General features: G+C 47.1%; 1 protein-coding gene across 1 annotated transcript in view; it reads left to right on the top strand.

Moving 5' to 3' along the window:
• The window catches only part of LOC125624518 (protein-arginine deiminase type-1-like), a 43,058-nt gene that overhangs the window by 14,119 nt on the left and 12,861 nt on the right, over positions 1 to 16,078 (top strand). Inside the window, exons 2-7 of the mRNA XM_048825298.2 lie at positions 2,050 to 2,230; positions 3,534 to 3,606; positions 5,774 to 5,835; positions 7,337 to 7,424; positions 11,989 to 12,144; positions 14,139 to 14,317. Of these exons, the coding sequence (XP_048681255.1) occupies positions 2,050 to 2,230; positions 3,534 to 3,606; positions 5,774 to 5,835; positions 7,337 to 7,424; positions 11,989 to 12,144; positions 14,139 to 14,317 (739 nt within the window). The remainder of the gene's footprint in view (positions 1 to 2,049; positions 2,231 to 3,533; positions 3,607 to 5,773; positions 5,836 to 7,336; positions 7,425 to 11,988; positions 12,145 to 14,138; positions 14,318 to 16,078) is intronic.

The following is a 16,078-nucleotide window of genomic DNA, read 5'->3' on the forward strand; positions in this document are numbered from 1 at the left end:
GTGAAACTACACCTATGCCCCTCTGGGTTCCTGCTTTTTTCAATCATCATTACTCCCCCAACCCCTCATTCCTTTGCAGGTCCCTGCTCCCCCTTGCCAAGTCCACTCCTCCAGTCCCAGCCTCCCTATTCCTTTCCCTTGGCTTGCCCCCCATCAGGTCCCCACTTCTCCCACTACAAACCCTCCCTATAAGGCTCTCTTATGTCTTAAGTCCAGGCTACAGATAATGTCTCCGTGCAGCAAATGAAGGTGCTGCCTCTGATATTAATAGGCGGCAGTAGGGGGCTGCAGAAAGATTTCTCTGCCAGCTGCACAAGGCAGCCCAGAGGCCCCGATTTCCTGTGACTTAGTGGTCCCATTTAAATTAAAATCAGTAGTTGTGTGCCCATGTCCCCTGAAACGTGAGGGGTTGATGGGACGTGGCATCCCAAAGTTAGCACATTACAGACAAACACCATTGAGTTGAACATTAGACTCCATTTTGCTCAGCCAATGAAAGATTATGAGACGCTCAGATACGGCAATGATAGGGACCACATAAGTACCACGCCTGGAAGTAACTCACACAAAGTCTATGGCTGTTTTCTTCATGCCGATAAACCCACGTGCACTTTGCCAGTCTTCCAAAAGTGGCCCCAGAAGCCATGTACTAGTTCTGGCAGCATGTGATAAATCAGACATTAACACTTCAGCAGTACCCACCAGAAGGCAAGAAGCTATTACACAGGTTTATAGGTAGATTTAAAATTCTGGAGGTGGGTGAATGACGATAGATTAATCTCTTTCTTTACAAGTTGCTTCAGGCACTGACATACTCATGCAAAGGGAAACAGGGAATAAATCCCTGAAATATTTTTCTTATGGTTAATGTTTACAACTTCATCCCTTTTCTTTGGGAAAAGAAAGGAGGGATGCAAGTCACATGCAAGACAAAAATGCCTCCCCACAGCACATTTAGGTGTTAATAGGTTAATTAATGTTCACAGGGTGCTTTGGAAGCATGACATGCCATATATGCTGCATGCAAAGAATAATTATTGCTTGCAGATGGACTGGATTTCGCATTTAAATGCCACCTTTTATCTGAGAATCTCAATCATTAATTTTTAGCATCATAAAAATCCCATTTAGTCAGGATTAGAGCTGGGCAAAATTTTTCAGACAACTTCTTTTCCACACAAAAAATAAATGCAGATTTGGCAACATCAAAATGCTTCGTGAATGAATTTGCGCCAATTTCACTGATGACCCACAGCATCTATGGGAGTTTCCTGAGTCTATGGGGATCTTTAGTTAGTGCTTTTATGCGTATACATAAACAGTGAGAGGGACAACTCTGAGGGACCTGGGGATTACAGTGGACGAGAAGCTGGATATGAGTCAGCAGTCTGCCCTTGTTGCCAAGAAGACCAACGGCATATTGGGCTGCATTAGTAGGAGCATTGCCAGCAGATCAAGAGAAGTGATTATTCTCCTCTATTCGGCACTGGTGAGGCCGTACCTGGAGTATTGTGTCCAGTTTTGGGCCCCCCACTACAGAAAGGAGGTGGACAAACTGGAGAGAGTCCAGCAGAGGGCAACGAAAATGATTAGCGGGCTGGGGCACATGACTTACGAGCAGAGGCTGAGGGAACTAGAGTTATTTAGTCTGCAGAAGAGAAGAATGAGGGGGGATTTGATAGCCGCCTTCAACTACCGGAAGGGGGGTTCCAAAGAGGATGGAGCTCGGCTGTTCTCAGTGTTGGCAGATGACAGAACAAGGAGCAGTGGTCTCAAGTTGCAGTGGGGGAGGTCTAGGTTGGATATTAGGAAACACTGTCTCACTAGAAGGATGGTGAAGCACTGGAATGGGTTCCCTAGGGAGGTGATGGAATCTCCATCCTTTAAGGTTTTTAAGGCCCGGCTTGACAAAGCCCTGGCTGGGATGATTTAGTTGGGGATTGGTCCTGCTTTGAGTAGGGGGTTGGACTAGGTGATCTCCTAAGGTCTCTTCCAACCCTAATATTCTATGATTCTATGACAGTAACCAAGCGCTCTTTTCTGTCCCAGATCCATCCCAAGTGGTGCCACGTCATTTGATGCCCGTGGCACCTCTGGAGTGAGGGTCTATGTTGTCTACAACCCTAGTGCTGTGAAGAAACCTGCTGGTGCATCGAGATGGACCCTCAATTCTCAGGTGGAGGTCATAGTATCCATGGACATCCCAAGCAGTACTGTCAATGATAGCAAGGTGCGTGGATTGCTGGGCTTTGAAAGTATCACATGATCACTCCTGGAAACATGGGGTCAATCTTTGCAGGATCAGAGGAAAGGGGATATTTTAACTACAGGATGCGGCTCAGTTGCAGAGTGCTTGTATGTCAGAAGCACAGCGATCACCCAACTTCTAAAGAATAGATTCCTAGTTAAATCTGTGTCGTTAACAGCCACAAAAAGACATAGAAGTGAGTAAGGGTGTGTGTGAAGGGGAGAGAGGTTGTCCAAATAATGGAGAGAGGAAGGGTTAACGTGCTGGAAATTCAGCGACTGAAAAGTCTGGTGGTAGACGCTCAGGAGCTGGTGCAAGAGAAGGGAAAACCCTTCTTTCACTTGGCTGGTGCAATGCACTTGTGGCAATGGTACCCCCAATGGACATTAACTGTGCATAGGCATTGTCTAGATGAGTGGTGCGCAAACTGGGGGGGCGCCCTCTTGGTGGTGCACAAGAGGTTCGGCGGGGGGCGAAAAGAAACTGGGATCCCGCGGGTCCCATGAATGCCCGCTCCAGCAGCCGCTGCTCTCTGGCTGTGCAGCTCTGAAGGCAGCGTCGCCGTCAGCAGCAGCGCAGAAGTAAGGGATTACTTCAGATTACAAGTAACGGGGGGGACGGTGATGGTGACGGTGACAAATTCTGTGAATGGCAAGGGGTGTGTGTGTGTGACTGGAAAAGCTTGCGCACCGCTGGTCTGCATAGCCCGGGGCAGAGAGCCTCCCAGCCCGGGTCGGCAGATTCTCTAAAAATAGCAGTGGACTTCAGAACACAAGCTCCAGGCCAAGCCACTGCTTCAAAGCACTGAACACACAGCTATGTTTAAAGCACGAACGCAAGCCCTGCTAGCCCTAATTTGTTAACCCAGGCCGGGAGGCTCGCTGCCGTGAGCTGAGGACACATGCGCCATGAGCCCAGAAACGACACAGAGGATTCCATGGAATGGGCTTCCCCACCCACTGTTCCATTGGTCAATTGCCCAGGGGTATAAATCCATTGCCAAGACCTTTCCCAACTTCCCTTAGCGTGAATGAGGCCCGTTGGACAGTTGTTTTTTTATTTGAATGAATGACCCCCCCACTGAATCATCAACTGCCATGAGCATGCAGGATGGTCCTACAGTTGATTTATTGAGGGTGGTTTCCATACCCCCATCACCCAACCTCAGCAGATATCGGGCATCACGCCTCTCTGAGGGCAGTGAAGAGATCACGTTCGACAACAGGAGCATGGCATGAGATGGACATTTTCTGGAATTGGTCGTGACCAGGCAATGTCTTCACAGGTTAGGATTTCGTACTATGGACAGAAAGAGAATGCACCTATAGAGGGGGCTTGGTTGTACCTCACCTGTGTCAGTAAGTATTGTAAAAACAATTGGCTAAATACACTCGAGACAGGCAACCTATTCAGCAAATGGGAATTAGTTTGTGTGCGTGTATAAATACGGTAACATTTTCTATTTTTCCATCCACTTCATTATCAGCTATTCAAAGGGAAGAGAGAACTGGATAAGCCTCCCTTCATTAAATATATATAAGATATGTGTATGTGCATATATTTAATATAATATGTACAAACATTCCTTTCAAATAGATAAAATGTTTGTGTCTACGTGTATATTTAATATATATGCAGAGTATATAATAGAAACCAGTGGTTTTCAACTTGTGGTCCACAGACCACTGGGCGTCCGCAGACTAAGTCGAAGATTTCCCAAGGGGTCTGCACATCCAGTCAATATTTTATTGGGGTCTGCAAATTAAAAAAGGTTGAAACCCACTGATATAAACGTATTATACACCCACACCCTCACCATATATATATTAATGCAGGGAGGTTTGTACGTTTCTCTCTTCCCTTTGAACAGCTTATAATTAAGTGGATGAATGCAAGAAATAGAAAGTTAGTGTGTTAATCTTGCCCACCCCAGCAAATCCATCTGCTGTGTCATGGCCCTACCCACCCGGTGTTCTACACCCCTTTTCTATGAACAATACGACTATCTGGCTGGCTAGCAAGGGGCACAAGGAAACTGGGTGTGGGATTTTCAAAAAAGGCACATACAGCAGAACCTCAGAGTTACGAACATCAGAGTAATGAACTGACCAGTCAACCACCCGGAAGTACACAATCAGGCAGCAACAGAGACCAAAAAAAAAAAAGATACAGTACAATGCTGTGTTAAACCTAAACTACTAAAAAAAAGGGGAAACATCATTTTTCTTCTGTATAATAAAGTTTTAAAGCTGAATTAAGTCAATGTTCAGTTGAAATTTTTTAAAAGAATGGCCCCAATGTTTTGTTCGGAGTTATGAACATTTCAGAGTTACGAACAACCTCATTCCTGAGGTGTTCGTAACTCTGCGGTTCTACTGTACACCCTAGGAAGTCGAGCGATGGACACTGGCTTTTCAACCCAATGTTTGCCCTGGGCTCAAACTCTGGGCACGTATGGGCACTCCCTTAGTCTCCAATTCTACCAGGGCACACAAAGTGATTCAGCTTCTCTATGTAATGTTCACAGCACACACACAGAGAGAAGTTAGATAAACACAGCACTCTCTTGCTGGAAGTTTGCAATGTAACACTACTTTATATCTTAGCATTCAGAACCCTAACACAAAAGAACCCAAAGCCAGAGTTCGACAAAGCAGGCTGCTCCCTAAAACAAAGAGGCACAACTCACCCCACCGTACTTCAGGGTGGTTCTCTGCAGACTGACTGCTGAAAGACCAGGTTTCAAGCTTCCCTGCAGATCCTCTGAGCCTGCAAGCAGGACCAGGAAGGCCCTTGTAAATTAAAGTGATGGCATCTCATTTTAACACAGTTTTCAACATACTGACCACATTCTACACCGTGACCTGCCTTTTGATTTTCAGAGAAGTAGCCACCTCCTCCTCCATTCCCATACCCTCTTAATGATGCTCACTTTGTTTCTCTCACTGTCTTTTTTGATCAGCTCAGTGGACTACCAGACAGAGAACCACCTAATGTCTACTATTGACTAGCGGTCCAGTAAGGTGCCAGAAACCTGGGGGGAGGGGGGAAGGAGCATTTGCTTACGTAGGGCCCCTTTAAAATATTTCATCACTGCAAGCAAATATTTTGGTGTTTACATGCCCATATTCTGGAAATATTTCTTCCTGCTTCCATTGCATTTAATTTTCATTCAACAACAAAAGGCAGATATCAAGGAAACAGGTAAAAGTGCATCCATGAAACTATTTCCACCCGTGCTTTCTTGCTCAAGGGACCAAAGATGGGAGTAGACAGATGAAAATCATAGGAAGTGGCAGGAAAAGGCTGGAACATACAGATTCTGAATGGAGACCCGGGGAGTCCTGTTCACACAGCCCTATCCTGTTGCGTGTGTTGGGCGGGGGGTAGGGAGGGAAGGGGGAGTTGGTGCTGTCCAGGTATGGATGGATAGCATTAAGGAAACACCCAAGACATCAATGATTTGAGTGTGATCATTCTCCTGCCATCTGAGACCAGGGCTTCCTTCTCCCTTTGTGATTTCAGAAGTCTCTCTAGATGCCGACACAGACCGCAGCGGGATGGTGAAGAGCAATGGAACCAACAAGGTAATGAGACTTCGTTCATATTTGCAAGCAAGGAGCAAGGTAAAGCATTCGGCATTGAAACACACTGGGTGGATCCACTTCCATTCCCGTTTCTAAAGGGCACTAGCCACCAGATGCTGACAGTGACAAAGGTTCTGTGTGGAGACAGGCTGTTTTCTGGATCTCTGAAGAAGCCAGCCTAATCCCGGTATTGTTTTTCCATGCCCTACCACTATGAAACCGTGGCATTGGCCCTGGACAAAATTCTCCTCCCTGCTTCTCCAGTGCAGAGTCAGGGGTCAGGAGAGCAGAAGTAGCACCAGAGAAAAGAATTTGGCTCCCTATCTTTTTCCATTGGGCTGTGCAAAAAGAAAGAAACTATCCCTTTGGTCCTGGATCTGTGCATTTGCTGTGGGTCCCAGCTTGCTCCATGCCTAGGTTAAACAGTCAGATGCCCAAGTTCCCAGGGAATGTTTTTTCATGGAACAATACAGGGATAGATTCACCCCAGCTGCTCTCCTGTAGGGACTCTCCCAGGGGAGGGCAAGTAGCTTCTGCTTTTCGTCAAACCATGTCTACACTAGAAAAAAACCCCATGGGTTAACTAAGGTTATGTCTACACTAGCACTTTCGTTGGTACAACCTATGTTGCTCACAGGTGTGAAACTCCGCGAGCGACATAAGTTTCACTGACAGAAGCGCCGGTGTGGACAGCGCTTTGTTGGTGGGAGACGCTCTCCCGCCGACATAGCTACTGAAACTCGGTGGGGGTCGTTTAATTATGTTGACGGGAGAGTCTCTCCGCGGGAGATCTTGCAGCGGTGCAGCCGCATCGGTACAGCTGTGCCGCTGTAAGATCTCTGTGTAGACATGGCCTAATTTGGATTAAAATGCTAGTGTAGACCCGGCAGCTGTAGGTTTAATGTGAGTTTAATATGGGGCTGAGATCTTACCAATGGGTTAAAACTACAACTAACTCCCTTGTCTACATTAGGGTTTTAGCACATTAGTTTGTTAACATGTTAAAATCTATTTTCCTAGTGTAGACATGGTTCTGGGTTTTTGCCAGCCAGGGGCACCCTTAGAGTATGTCTGCACTGCAATTGGGAGGTTTGATGGCTGGCTCCGCCCACCCAGGGGTACATACGTGAGTGGCCACCGAGAGTCCTGTCCAGACAGGGCTAGTCCATGCAGCCACCAGCTGCTGTGGCTTCAGAGCGATTGTTTCTTGAGCTAGCTTTGCTCTCAGGAACGTCTCCTTGTGCGGCAATCACCTTCCCCGTGCGTCGCAGATGGACCTGTCGTTTCTGCTGGAGGCTGCAATCCAGATGTGCTGACTCAGCACATCTGCTGTACACGCCTGACCACACCCCGTCACAGGTGTGGCCCCATGCCCTGATCATTGCCAGGGTTGTTCGGAGGGAGGAGAGGAGGGGTAGATTCCGGGTGAGGAGGAAGATGGAATTCAGGCTCACTGGCCTGGTTAGTTTTTGTTCCAGATCCCTTTGTGTTTCCTCTACAGACGAAATGGATGTGGGGCCCTGACGGGCAGGGAGCCGTGCTACTAGTGAACTGCGACAGGGACAGTCCGGGCTCCAAGCATATGGACAGTGCTTACCAGTATGTGCAGTCCTACGCAGGTACTCGCTGGGAACAGACCTCTGCTCTGGGCCAAGCATTAGACAGGTGCAGGGGGAGGTCTGACCGTGAGCCAGGCCAGGCCAGAACTAGATGGGCCAACTCTCATGTGCTACCACTACGATTCCAACACAGGGGAAGTGAGCTTCAGTGTGTAACACCTGGCGATGGGATCAGACGGTCCCTCGACTCATGTCTCCAACCACGGCTACTTATCTTTTGTTGTGGGGGGGCCATCCCCCTTTGTCTGCACATCTCCCTCCCCTCTTAGGGCTCATCTACACAGGGAAGTGAGTCAAAAACAGCTAGCGAGGGTATGAATTTAAGTTCAGTAACTATTCTCCATTAACTCCCCGTGTAGATGCTCCTTTTCCTCACAAACAGTGCCTTTTACACAGTGTGGCTTAATCCACTTTGGAAGTGTACTGACCTAATCTGCACAAAGGCACTCAGAGTGTGGAATCGGCATGTCCACACAGGAAACTCATCTGGAACAGCTATTTGGCTATTCTGCACTAACTTTGGGGGACTTTTCCCCTATTTCGACAAACCCTTAGATGCTATCCTGGCTGGGAAAACAAACCGAGTAGACAAACAGAAGTGGGAGTCTAATATTGTATCCTCATGGCTTCAAAAGGGGCTCCAATTTTCAACCTTTGACCCCTTCATGACAGAAGATTGACAGGTTCCCTTCCTCTGCAAAATTACCTCCCCAACCCCATGCACCTCTCACCTGCTACATCCCATCCTGTCCTTTGGTGGGTTGTGTCTGGTTTGGACCCAAGGCGAGGGCCTATCATTTCTCTGTTTGTTGCCCCACGCAGATCTATGGCACTATACAAACAGTAGCAATTAGGGCTGTCAATTAATCACAGTTAACTCACACAATTAACTCAAAAAAATTAATCGCGATTAAAAAAATTAATTGAGATTAATCGCAGTTTTAATCGCACTGTTAAATGATAGAATATCAATTGAAATTTATTAAATATTTTGGATGTTTTTCTACCTTTTCAAATATTTTTATTTCAATTACAACACAGAATACAAAGTGTACACTGCTCACTTTATATTATTTTTATTACAAAAACTTGCACTGTAAAAATTATAAACAAAAGAAATAGTTTTCAGAGTAGCAGCCATGTTAGTCTGTATTCGCAAAAAGAACAGGAGTACTTGTGGCACCTTAGAGACTAACCAATTTATTTGAGCATAAGCTTTCGTGAGCTACAGCTCACTTCATCGGATGCATTCGGTGGAAAATACAGTGGGGAGATGTATATACACAGAGAACATGAAACAACGGGTTTTACCGTACACACTATAAAGAGAGGGATCACTTAAGGTGAGCTATTACCAGCAGGAAAGCGGGGATGGGGGTGGAGTGGGGGAAGCTTTTTGTAGTGATAATCAAGGTGGGCCATTTCCAGCAGTTGACAAGAACGTCTGAGGAACAGTGGGGGGGGGGGGGGGATAAACATGGGGAAATAGTTTTTCTTTGTGTAATGACCCAGCCACTCCTAGTCTCTATTCAAGCCTAAGTTAATTGTTTCCAGTTTGCAAATTAATTCCAATTCAGCAGTCTCTCATTGGAGTCTGTTTTTGAAGTTTTTTGTTGAAGTATTGCCACTTTTAGGTCTGTAATTGAGTGACCAGAGAGATTGACGTGTTCTCCAACTGGTTTTTGAATGTTATAATTCTTGACGTCTGATTTGTGTCCATTTATTCTTTTACGTAGAGACTGTCCAGTTTGACCAACGTACATGGCAGAGGGGCATTGCTGGCACATAAATCACATTGGTAGATGTGCAGGTAAACGAGCCTCTGAAATAGTATTTTTCAGTTAACCTTATACTAGTACTGTACTGCAATCTGTTTATCGTGAAAGCGCAAATTACAAATGTAGATTTTTTTCGTTACATAACTGCACTTAAAAACAACAATGAAAAACTTTAGAGCCTACAAGTCCACTCAGTCCTACTTCTTGTTCAGCCAATCGCTATGAGAAACAAGTTTGTTTACATTTGCAGGCGATAATGCTGCCCGCTTCTTATTTACAATGTCATCTGAAAGTGAGAACAGGTGTTTGCATGGCACTCTTGTAGCCACATTGCAAGGTATTTACGTGCCAGATATACTAAACATTTGTATGCCCCTTTATGCTTTGGCCTCCATTCCAGAGGACATGCTTCCATGCTGATGACACTCGTTAAAAAGATAATGATTAATTAAATTTGTGACTGAACTTCTTGGGGGAGAATTGAATGTCTCCTGCTCTGTTTTACCTGCATTCTGCCAGATATATCATATTATATCAGGCTCGAATTATGACGCAGCATGTTGTTCATTTTAAGAACACTTTCACTGCAGATCTGACAAAACGCAAAGAAGGTACCAGTGAGAGATTTTCTAAGGATAGCTACAGCACTTGACCCAAGGTTGAAGAATCTGAAGTGCCTTCCAAAATCTGAGAGGGACAAGGCGTAGAGCATGCTTTCAGAAGTCTTAAAAGAGCAACACTCCAAGGAGGAAACTAGAGAACCTGAACCACCAAAAAAAGAAAATCAACCTTCTGCTGGCGGCATCCGACTCAGATGATGAAAATGAACCTCCGTTGGTCTGCTCTGCTTTGGATCGTTATCGAGCAGAACCCCTCATCAGCACGGACACATGTCCTCTGGAATGGTGGTTGAAGGATGAAGGGACATATGGATCTTTCGCACATCTGGCATGTAAATATCTTGTGACACCAGCTACAACAGTGTCATGAGAACCCCTGTTCTCACTTTCAGGTGACATTTTAAACAAGACGCAGGCAGCATTATCTCCTGCAAATTGTAACCAAACTTGTTTGTCTGAGCAATTGGCTGAACAAGAAATAGAACTGAGTGGACTTGTAGGCTCTAAAGTTTTACATTGTTTTATTTTTGAATGCAGTTTTTTTTTTGGTACATAATTCTACAGTTGTAAGTTCGACTTTTATGATAAAGAGATTGTACTACAGTACTTGTATTAAGTGAATTGAAAAATGCTATGGGAGAATGGGGGTTACTGGTAAGTGAAAAATGCTGGTTAACTAAGAGGGAGGGAGTTTGGGTCCTAGCAGGGGTGTGGGGCTGGGGCATGGGAGGGAGTGTGGAGTGCAGACTCTGGGAGGGAGTTTGGGTGCAGGAGGGGGCTTGGGGCAGCAGGTTGGGGCATGGGAGGGAGTATGGGGTGCTGGATCCGGGGGGTGCTCACCTCGGGCAGCTCCCCACAAGCGGCGACCTGTCCTGCTGCTCCTAGGCAGAGGCGCAGCAGGTGGCTCTGTGCTCTGCCTTCGCCTGCAGATGCCACCCCTGCAGCTCCCATTGGCTGAGGTTCCCAGAGCTGCCTGCTACGCTTCCACCTAGGAGCAGCTGGGAGAGGTCGCCGCTTGCAGGGAGCCACCCGAGGTGAGCGCCCCCCAGATCCGGCACCCCAAAACCCCCTCCCATGCCCCAACCTGCTGACCCGAGCCAATCCCTCCCAGAGCTCGCACTCCACACCCCCTCCCGTGCCCCAGCCCCTTGCCAGTCCTGCGCCAACCGGACTTTCAACGAAGATCAGAAATGCCGGTTTATAGAACTTTCTGATTGGTGAAGTGCCGGATAAAACAGCTTTTATTGTATAATAAAAAACAAATGTAAAGTGAGCACTGTACACTTTGTATTCTGTGTTGTGATTGAAATCAATATATTCAAAAATTTGGAAAACATCCAAATATTTACATAAAGAGTATTCTATTATTATTTAACAGCACGATTAATCGGGATTAATTTTTTTAATCGCTTGACAGCCCTAGTAGCAAGAACATAAAAACATAGCAGGTGTGCCATATAATCTGACAGCCAGGTATAAGCTCAGTATAAACTCTGTATCTGGACACACACTGGGAAAGTCAAAGTTTCAAGGCTTGAGCTTGAAAACCTCAAGAGGTCACTGTAAGAAACTACTTGTCTTCACTTTCAAGGCCGTTCACAACATATCCCCCCTCTCCCCCCCATCATCTCTCATCCAACAGCAAAAGGTCGACTCCCACCTCCGATCAGCCCATGACGCCAGCCTCCTTCACCCACTTGCTAAATTTTCAAACCAGCACCTTCATGCTTTCTCCCAGGCAGCCCCCTCACGCTTGAGAGAAGGTCCTTATAGACATCCTCAAAAATTAGTTAGTCTCTAAGGTGCCACAAGTACTCCTTTTCTTTCTTCAAAACTAACTCATTCTCCTGCTTCAAACCCTCCTTAAAACTCCCCTCTGGCAGAAAGCCTACAGAAAACTGGACAACGGGTGGGCTGCTGGTGTTCTGAGATCACTGCCTGTCATGATGACCAATGTTGTTTCATTGTTTGCTTGTATTCCGCCCATCTGACCCCTCTGTGGTCGCTTGTCTCATACTTAGACTATGAATTCTTTGCAGGGCAGGCAGCGTCTCTTTGTTCTGTGTTTGTATAGCTCCTAGCACCATGGTCCATGACTGGGGCGTCTAGGCATTATGATAATACAAATAATAACAGCGGCTAATGCCGATCTCTTCTCTTTCCAAGATCTTCAAGACATGTCACTTATGATCCTGAGGATCCAAGGACCCAGTGCCATCTTTGCTGACTACAAGTTGGTTCTTCATGTTTCTGTGTCCGATGTGGATAAAGTGAGAGTTTTCCATGCCAATGGTGAGCATTTAGCCTTCCTGTCTATCTAGGGGCTTGGGTGGCCTCATCACCAGAAAATCGAGCCACTCACATACATTAATGAGTTTAGGTGGAATTTGCTTGAGTGCCTAAATGAACTAGGATGACTAAGCAGAACTAGACAAAAAACAGATGTTTTGATTTGCTGAAAATTGCTAAACTTAAAAAAATAGATTTGAGTCAAATGAAATGTTTAATTCAACCCCAAATAAAATGTTTATTTCATTTTTGAACATTTTCTAACTTTTGGAAAAACTTTGAAATAAAATTAAAGGACATTTCAAACCAGAAAAGTCATTTTGAATCAGAAAACTGAAAAGTTTCATTTTGAAAAGGTCAAAATCCGGAACTGTGGGGGTTTTTTGACCGAAAACAATTCAGTGAAAATTGACACAAATTGGCAACACGCTTCAGTGTCGCCCAATCTGGATTTTTTGCTAGAAAACAGTTTTGCCCAAAAATGTCCCCCCAGCTCAACTCCTAAGACTTTGTTCCACTGTCTGTTTCCGATATCAGCACGAAGCAGGAAAGTACCAACCCTAACGGAGGCGCTTAGAAATTAAGGACCAGACTGGGAAATGCTTTACGCTGCCAACAGTCCCCCTCCTTGTGTGAATAACTGATCAGCAGGGTGAGCAAGGGGTTTAACGCTGACCCCGCTACCTCGCTCAGGGACAAGGAGTCTGTGGGAATGTCTACACTAGGAGCGAGGGGCGTGACTGCCAGCTCGCACAGACAGACTCACACTACCCCTCGTTGGGTTAGCATGCTAAAAATTGCAGTGTAGCTTCAGCAGCATGGGCAGAAGCATGGGCTCACCACCCGAGTACAAACCCATAGGGACGTACACCGGGCAGCTCCCCCCAGCCGCCATGGCTACACTACTGTCTTCTAGCATGCTAGCTCAGACAAGAGCTAGCACAAGTATTTCTGCATGAACTGAGAATCCCGCCCCTAGTGCATAGTTTAGACGTACCCTGTGGCTGAGCCAGAAACAGAATCCATCTCTCCGGAGCCTTAGCTACAAGACCATCTTTCCTCCATGGCAGTCTCTTGACGTCCAGTGATCTGACAACACACTTGGAGCATAACTCTACAGCTCTCAACAGTCAATATCGTTCTACTTCTGCTTTCTCTGGCTTTGTAATCATCCTGATAATTTAGGCGTCTGTGTCATTTTACTTTCCTGTTCCTTCGACTCATTTTTCCTGTACAATTTGATGTCCTCCGATTTCAAAGGTATTTCCTGTCCTCTGAGCATCTCTGCATTCCCTTGCATTAGCCCTTTTAGAAGATCAGGTTACAAGACAGTTAGGGTTATTAAAAAGAAGAAGAAGGCTTTGTTTGAAATTTCAGAGGGCAAGGTCTGCTTCTCACACCAGTTCGTCTCCGACGATGAACTGCGTTTGACGTTCCATTAGGCATTTCTAAGCGCGCCTGAGGCAGGCCTGACTGCCTGGAGAGCCCAAATACATATGAGTGGTGGGCACTGCTCTGTAATATGATTGCCAGCCCACCCACGACACCAAATCATGATGCAAGTCAGTTTTTGCAGGACAAACTTCAGAGGGGGGCAGTGTGACCCAGGGGAACAAATACAAGGCTAGTATCCAAGATTGCCCAAGTTCTAATCCTGCCACTAACTTATTGCATGAACTTGGGCACAACACTTAGATCAAAGCTGGGTACCTCGCTGGGCAAACAGATTCTTATTTCAACACCTAAATCCATGGCTGAGTGCAGAGCCCTTGCAGCTCCCATCCAAAATGAGGCCATGGATTTAGGGAGCCAACTTTAGACAACTCACACTTGAAAGTTTTGGCTCCAGGGTATACAAAGGAATATTAACTGTATCCACTGGATAATGCAGGAGATGCTCTTCTTTGGTATACGCCACCTTCTCCTGGCTGCCCCATCCACTCCAGTGTGTGAAATGTCCCGGTCACACTGTGGTGTGTATTCCTTTGTGTTCCTAGGCAGCGGCTCACTCGCCCAGTACGAGCATGTGCTGGGGTCGGATAAACTCTCCTACGTAGTGGATCGTCCCAGTGGACAAGAAGAGGAAACCTTCTATGTCGAGGGATTAGCCTTCCCGGACGCTGACTTCTCAGGGCTGGTTTCCTTCAGCGTCACCCTGCTAGAGGTCTCCGATAAGGTACAATACACTCTTGGACTATGGGCAGTACAGAGAGATGCTTCTAACTGCAGCGCCTTTCAGCCAGTGGAAGGATGATCACATAGGGAGGCAAGGCTCAAGGACACTGCCCTCACGGGGTTCCCCAGGCCAGCATAGTCCCCTTGCCCTGGAGGAGGTTTTCGGAAAGACCAAAAGGCTCAGACAAATCAGAAACAACCTTGAATTTTCAGCCTTCCAACTCTGGCCATGGCTTTCATTGCGTTGAACAAGGGTTCCCAGAACCTGAGCTTCTGGTCAGTTGCTCAGAGAGGAACCTTCCCTTGGGAGCACTTTTTGAGCACATCAGGAAGCATAAGACAGAATAAAGTCAATTAAACCAGCCTCTCCCAGATGCCCGATGAGGTGGGCTGGCCTGTGACACTCATCTACCCTCTGCAGCCAAATCTGGCACCCATCGGGGTCTCCGTGATGAGAACCTGCTGTATCCCCAATCAATAACTTTCCCCTGGACAGTTTGGTGCTATCCATGGCTCTCCCGTCGAGCCCTCTTCCGGCTGAAACGATGGGGCTGCTGACTGAACCCTGCGTCTGAATGACCATAGTTTTAAAGGGCCGTACACACTACAATGTTTTATTGCGTTTGTTGACAGCTTGTGATGTGATTAGGGATCTGTGTTTGTCACAGAGGTCGCAGGAAGTCACGGAGGTCGTGTTTGTCACGGGAGCAACTGCAGCTCTGTGGCTCCCGGCAGTGATTTTGGGGCGGCCAGGGCAGTGGCTGGCCCCCAGGGGCTTCCCCCGCCCGGTGGTGGCTGGAGTGGCAGCGAGGCCCCCAGGGCTTTCCCCCCCCCCGGAGGCTGGAGTGGCAGTTGGGCCCCTGCCCCCCAGCTGGTGCCACGGGCCCCCCAGGGCTCCCTCCCTGCAGCTGGTGCCACGGGCCCCTGGGATTCCTTCCCGAGATTCAATCAAGGGTATTTATGGTTTATGTCATGGACAGGTCACGGGCCATAATTTTTTTGTTTCTTGCCCGGGACCTGTCCATGACTTTTGCTAAAAACACCTGGGATTAAATCGCAGCCTTAGATGTGATGGAGGGGTCCCGGCTATACACGCGGCAGTTAAGGCCCGGCTCCTAACCACATTCGTGTTTCAACATTGCCAGGGCTAGAGATGAGTTCAGTTACACCAGGACAAAGTGGCATTACTGTGCAGTGTAGACAGGACCTCCTGACCACGTCTATGTAATTAGGCTAGCCAGGCCCCCCAACAGAGAGGAACCACATTCAGCACATGTTAAACCAACTCAGCTCTCCCTGCTGAGACCTTCCAAAACTCAGACTGGGGTTTCACCCTCTTTTCCCATGGGAAGGGGCTTTGAGTGGCACTGGAGAAGACCGCTCCCTTCCGTGGGTAACAGAAGGGGTTAAGAAAAAGCCATGAAAGTGGCCAGCGCCCCCTGCACCCTGTGTGGAGATGGCGTCATAAGCGAAGTGGCAGCCATGGATCTAACCATTGGGTGGCCCTCCTTAGCTGCACACTTGCAATTTAAAGGCGTTTCTTGCCAGGAGCTCTCCATCTTCTGCTCAGCTTGCTCTGCAGTTCAGTTCCCAGAAGTCCTGTCACTGCTGCGGTGAGCCTAGTGGAGAGTGGCGCACAGTTGGCTTCTGAGTCCTTCGTTTGGGAGCCATCCTGTTAGCCAGCAGCCGTGAATGGGGCATCTGTCTAGGTGCTCAGCAATCTTGGACGCGAGTCCTTTTGCCCCTTCAAAGACTGGGTTTT

The sequence above is a fragment of the Caretta caretta genome, chromosome 18, assembly GCF_965140235.1.
Source record: "Caretta caretta isolate rCarCar2 chromosome 18, rCarCar1.hap1, whole genome shotgun sequence".
Classification (NCBI taxonomy): domain Eukaryota; kingdom Metazoa; phylum Chordata; order Testudines; family Cheloniidae; genus Caretta; species Caretta caretta.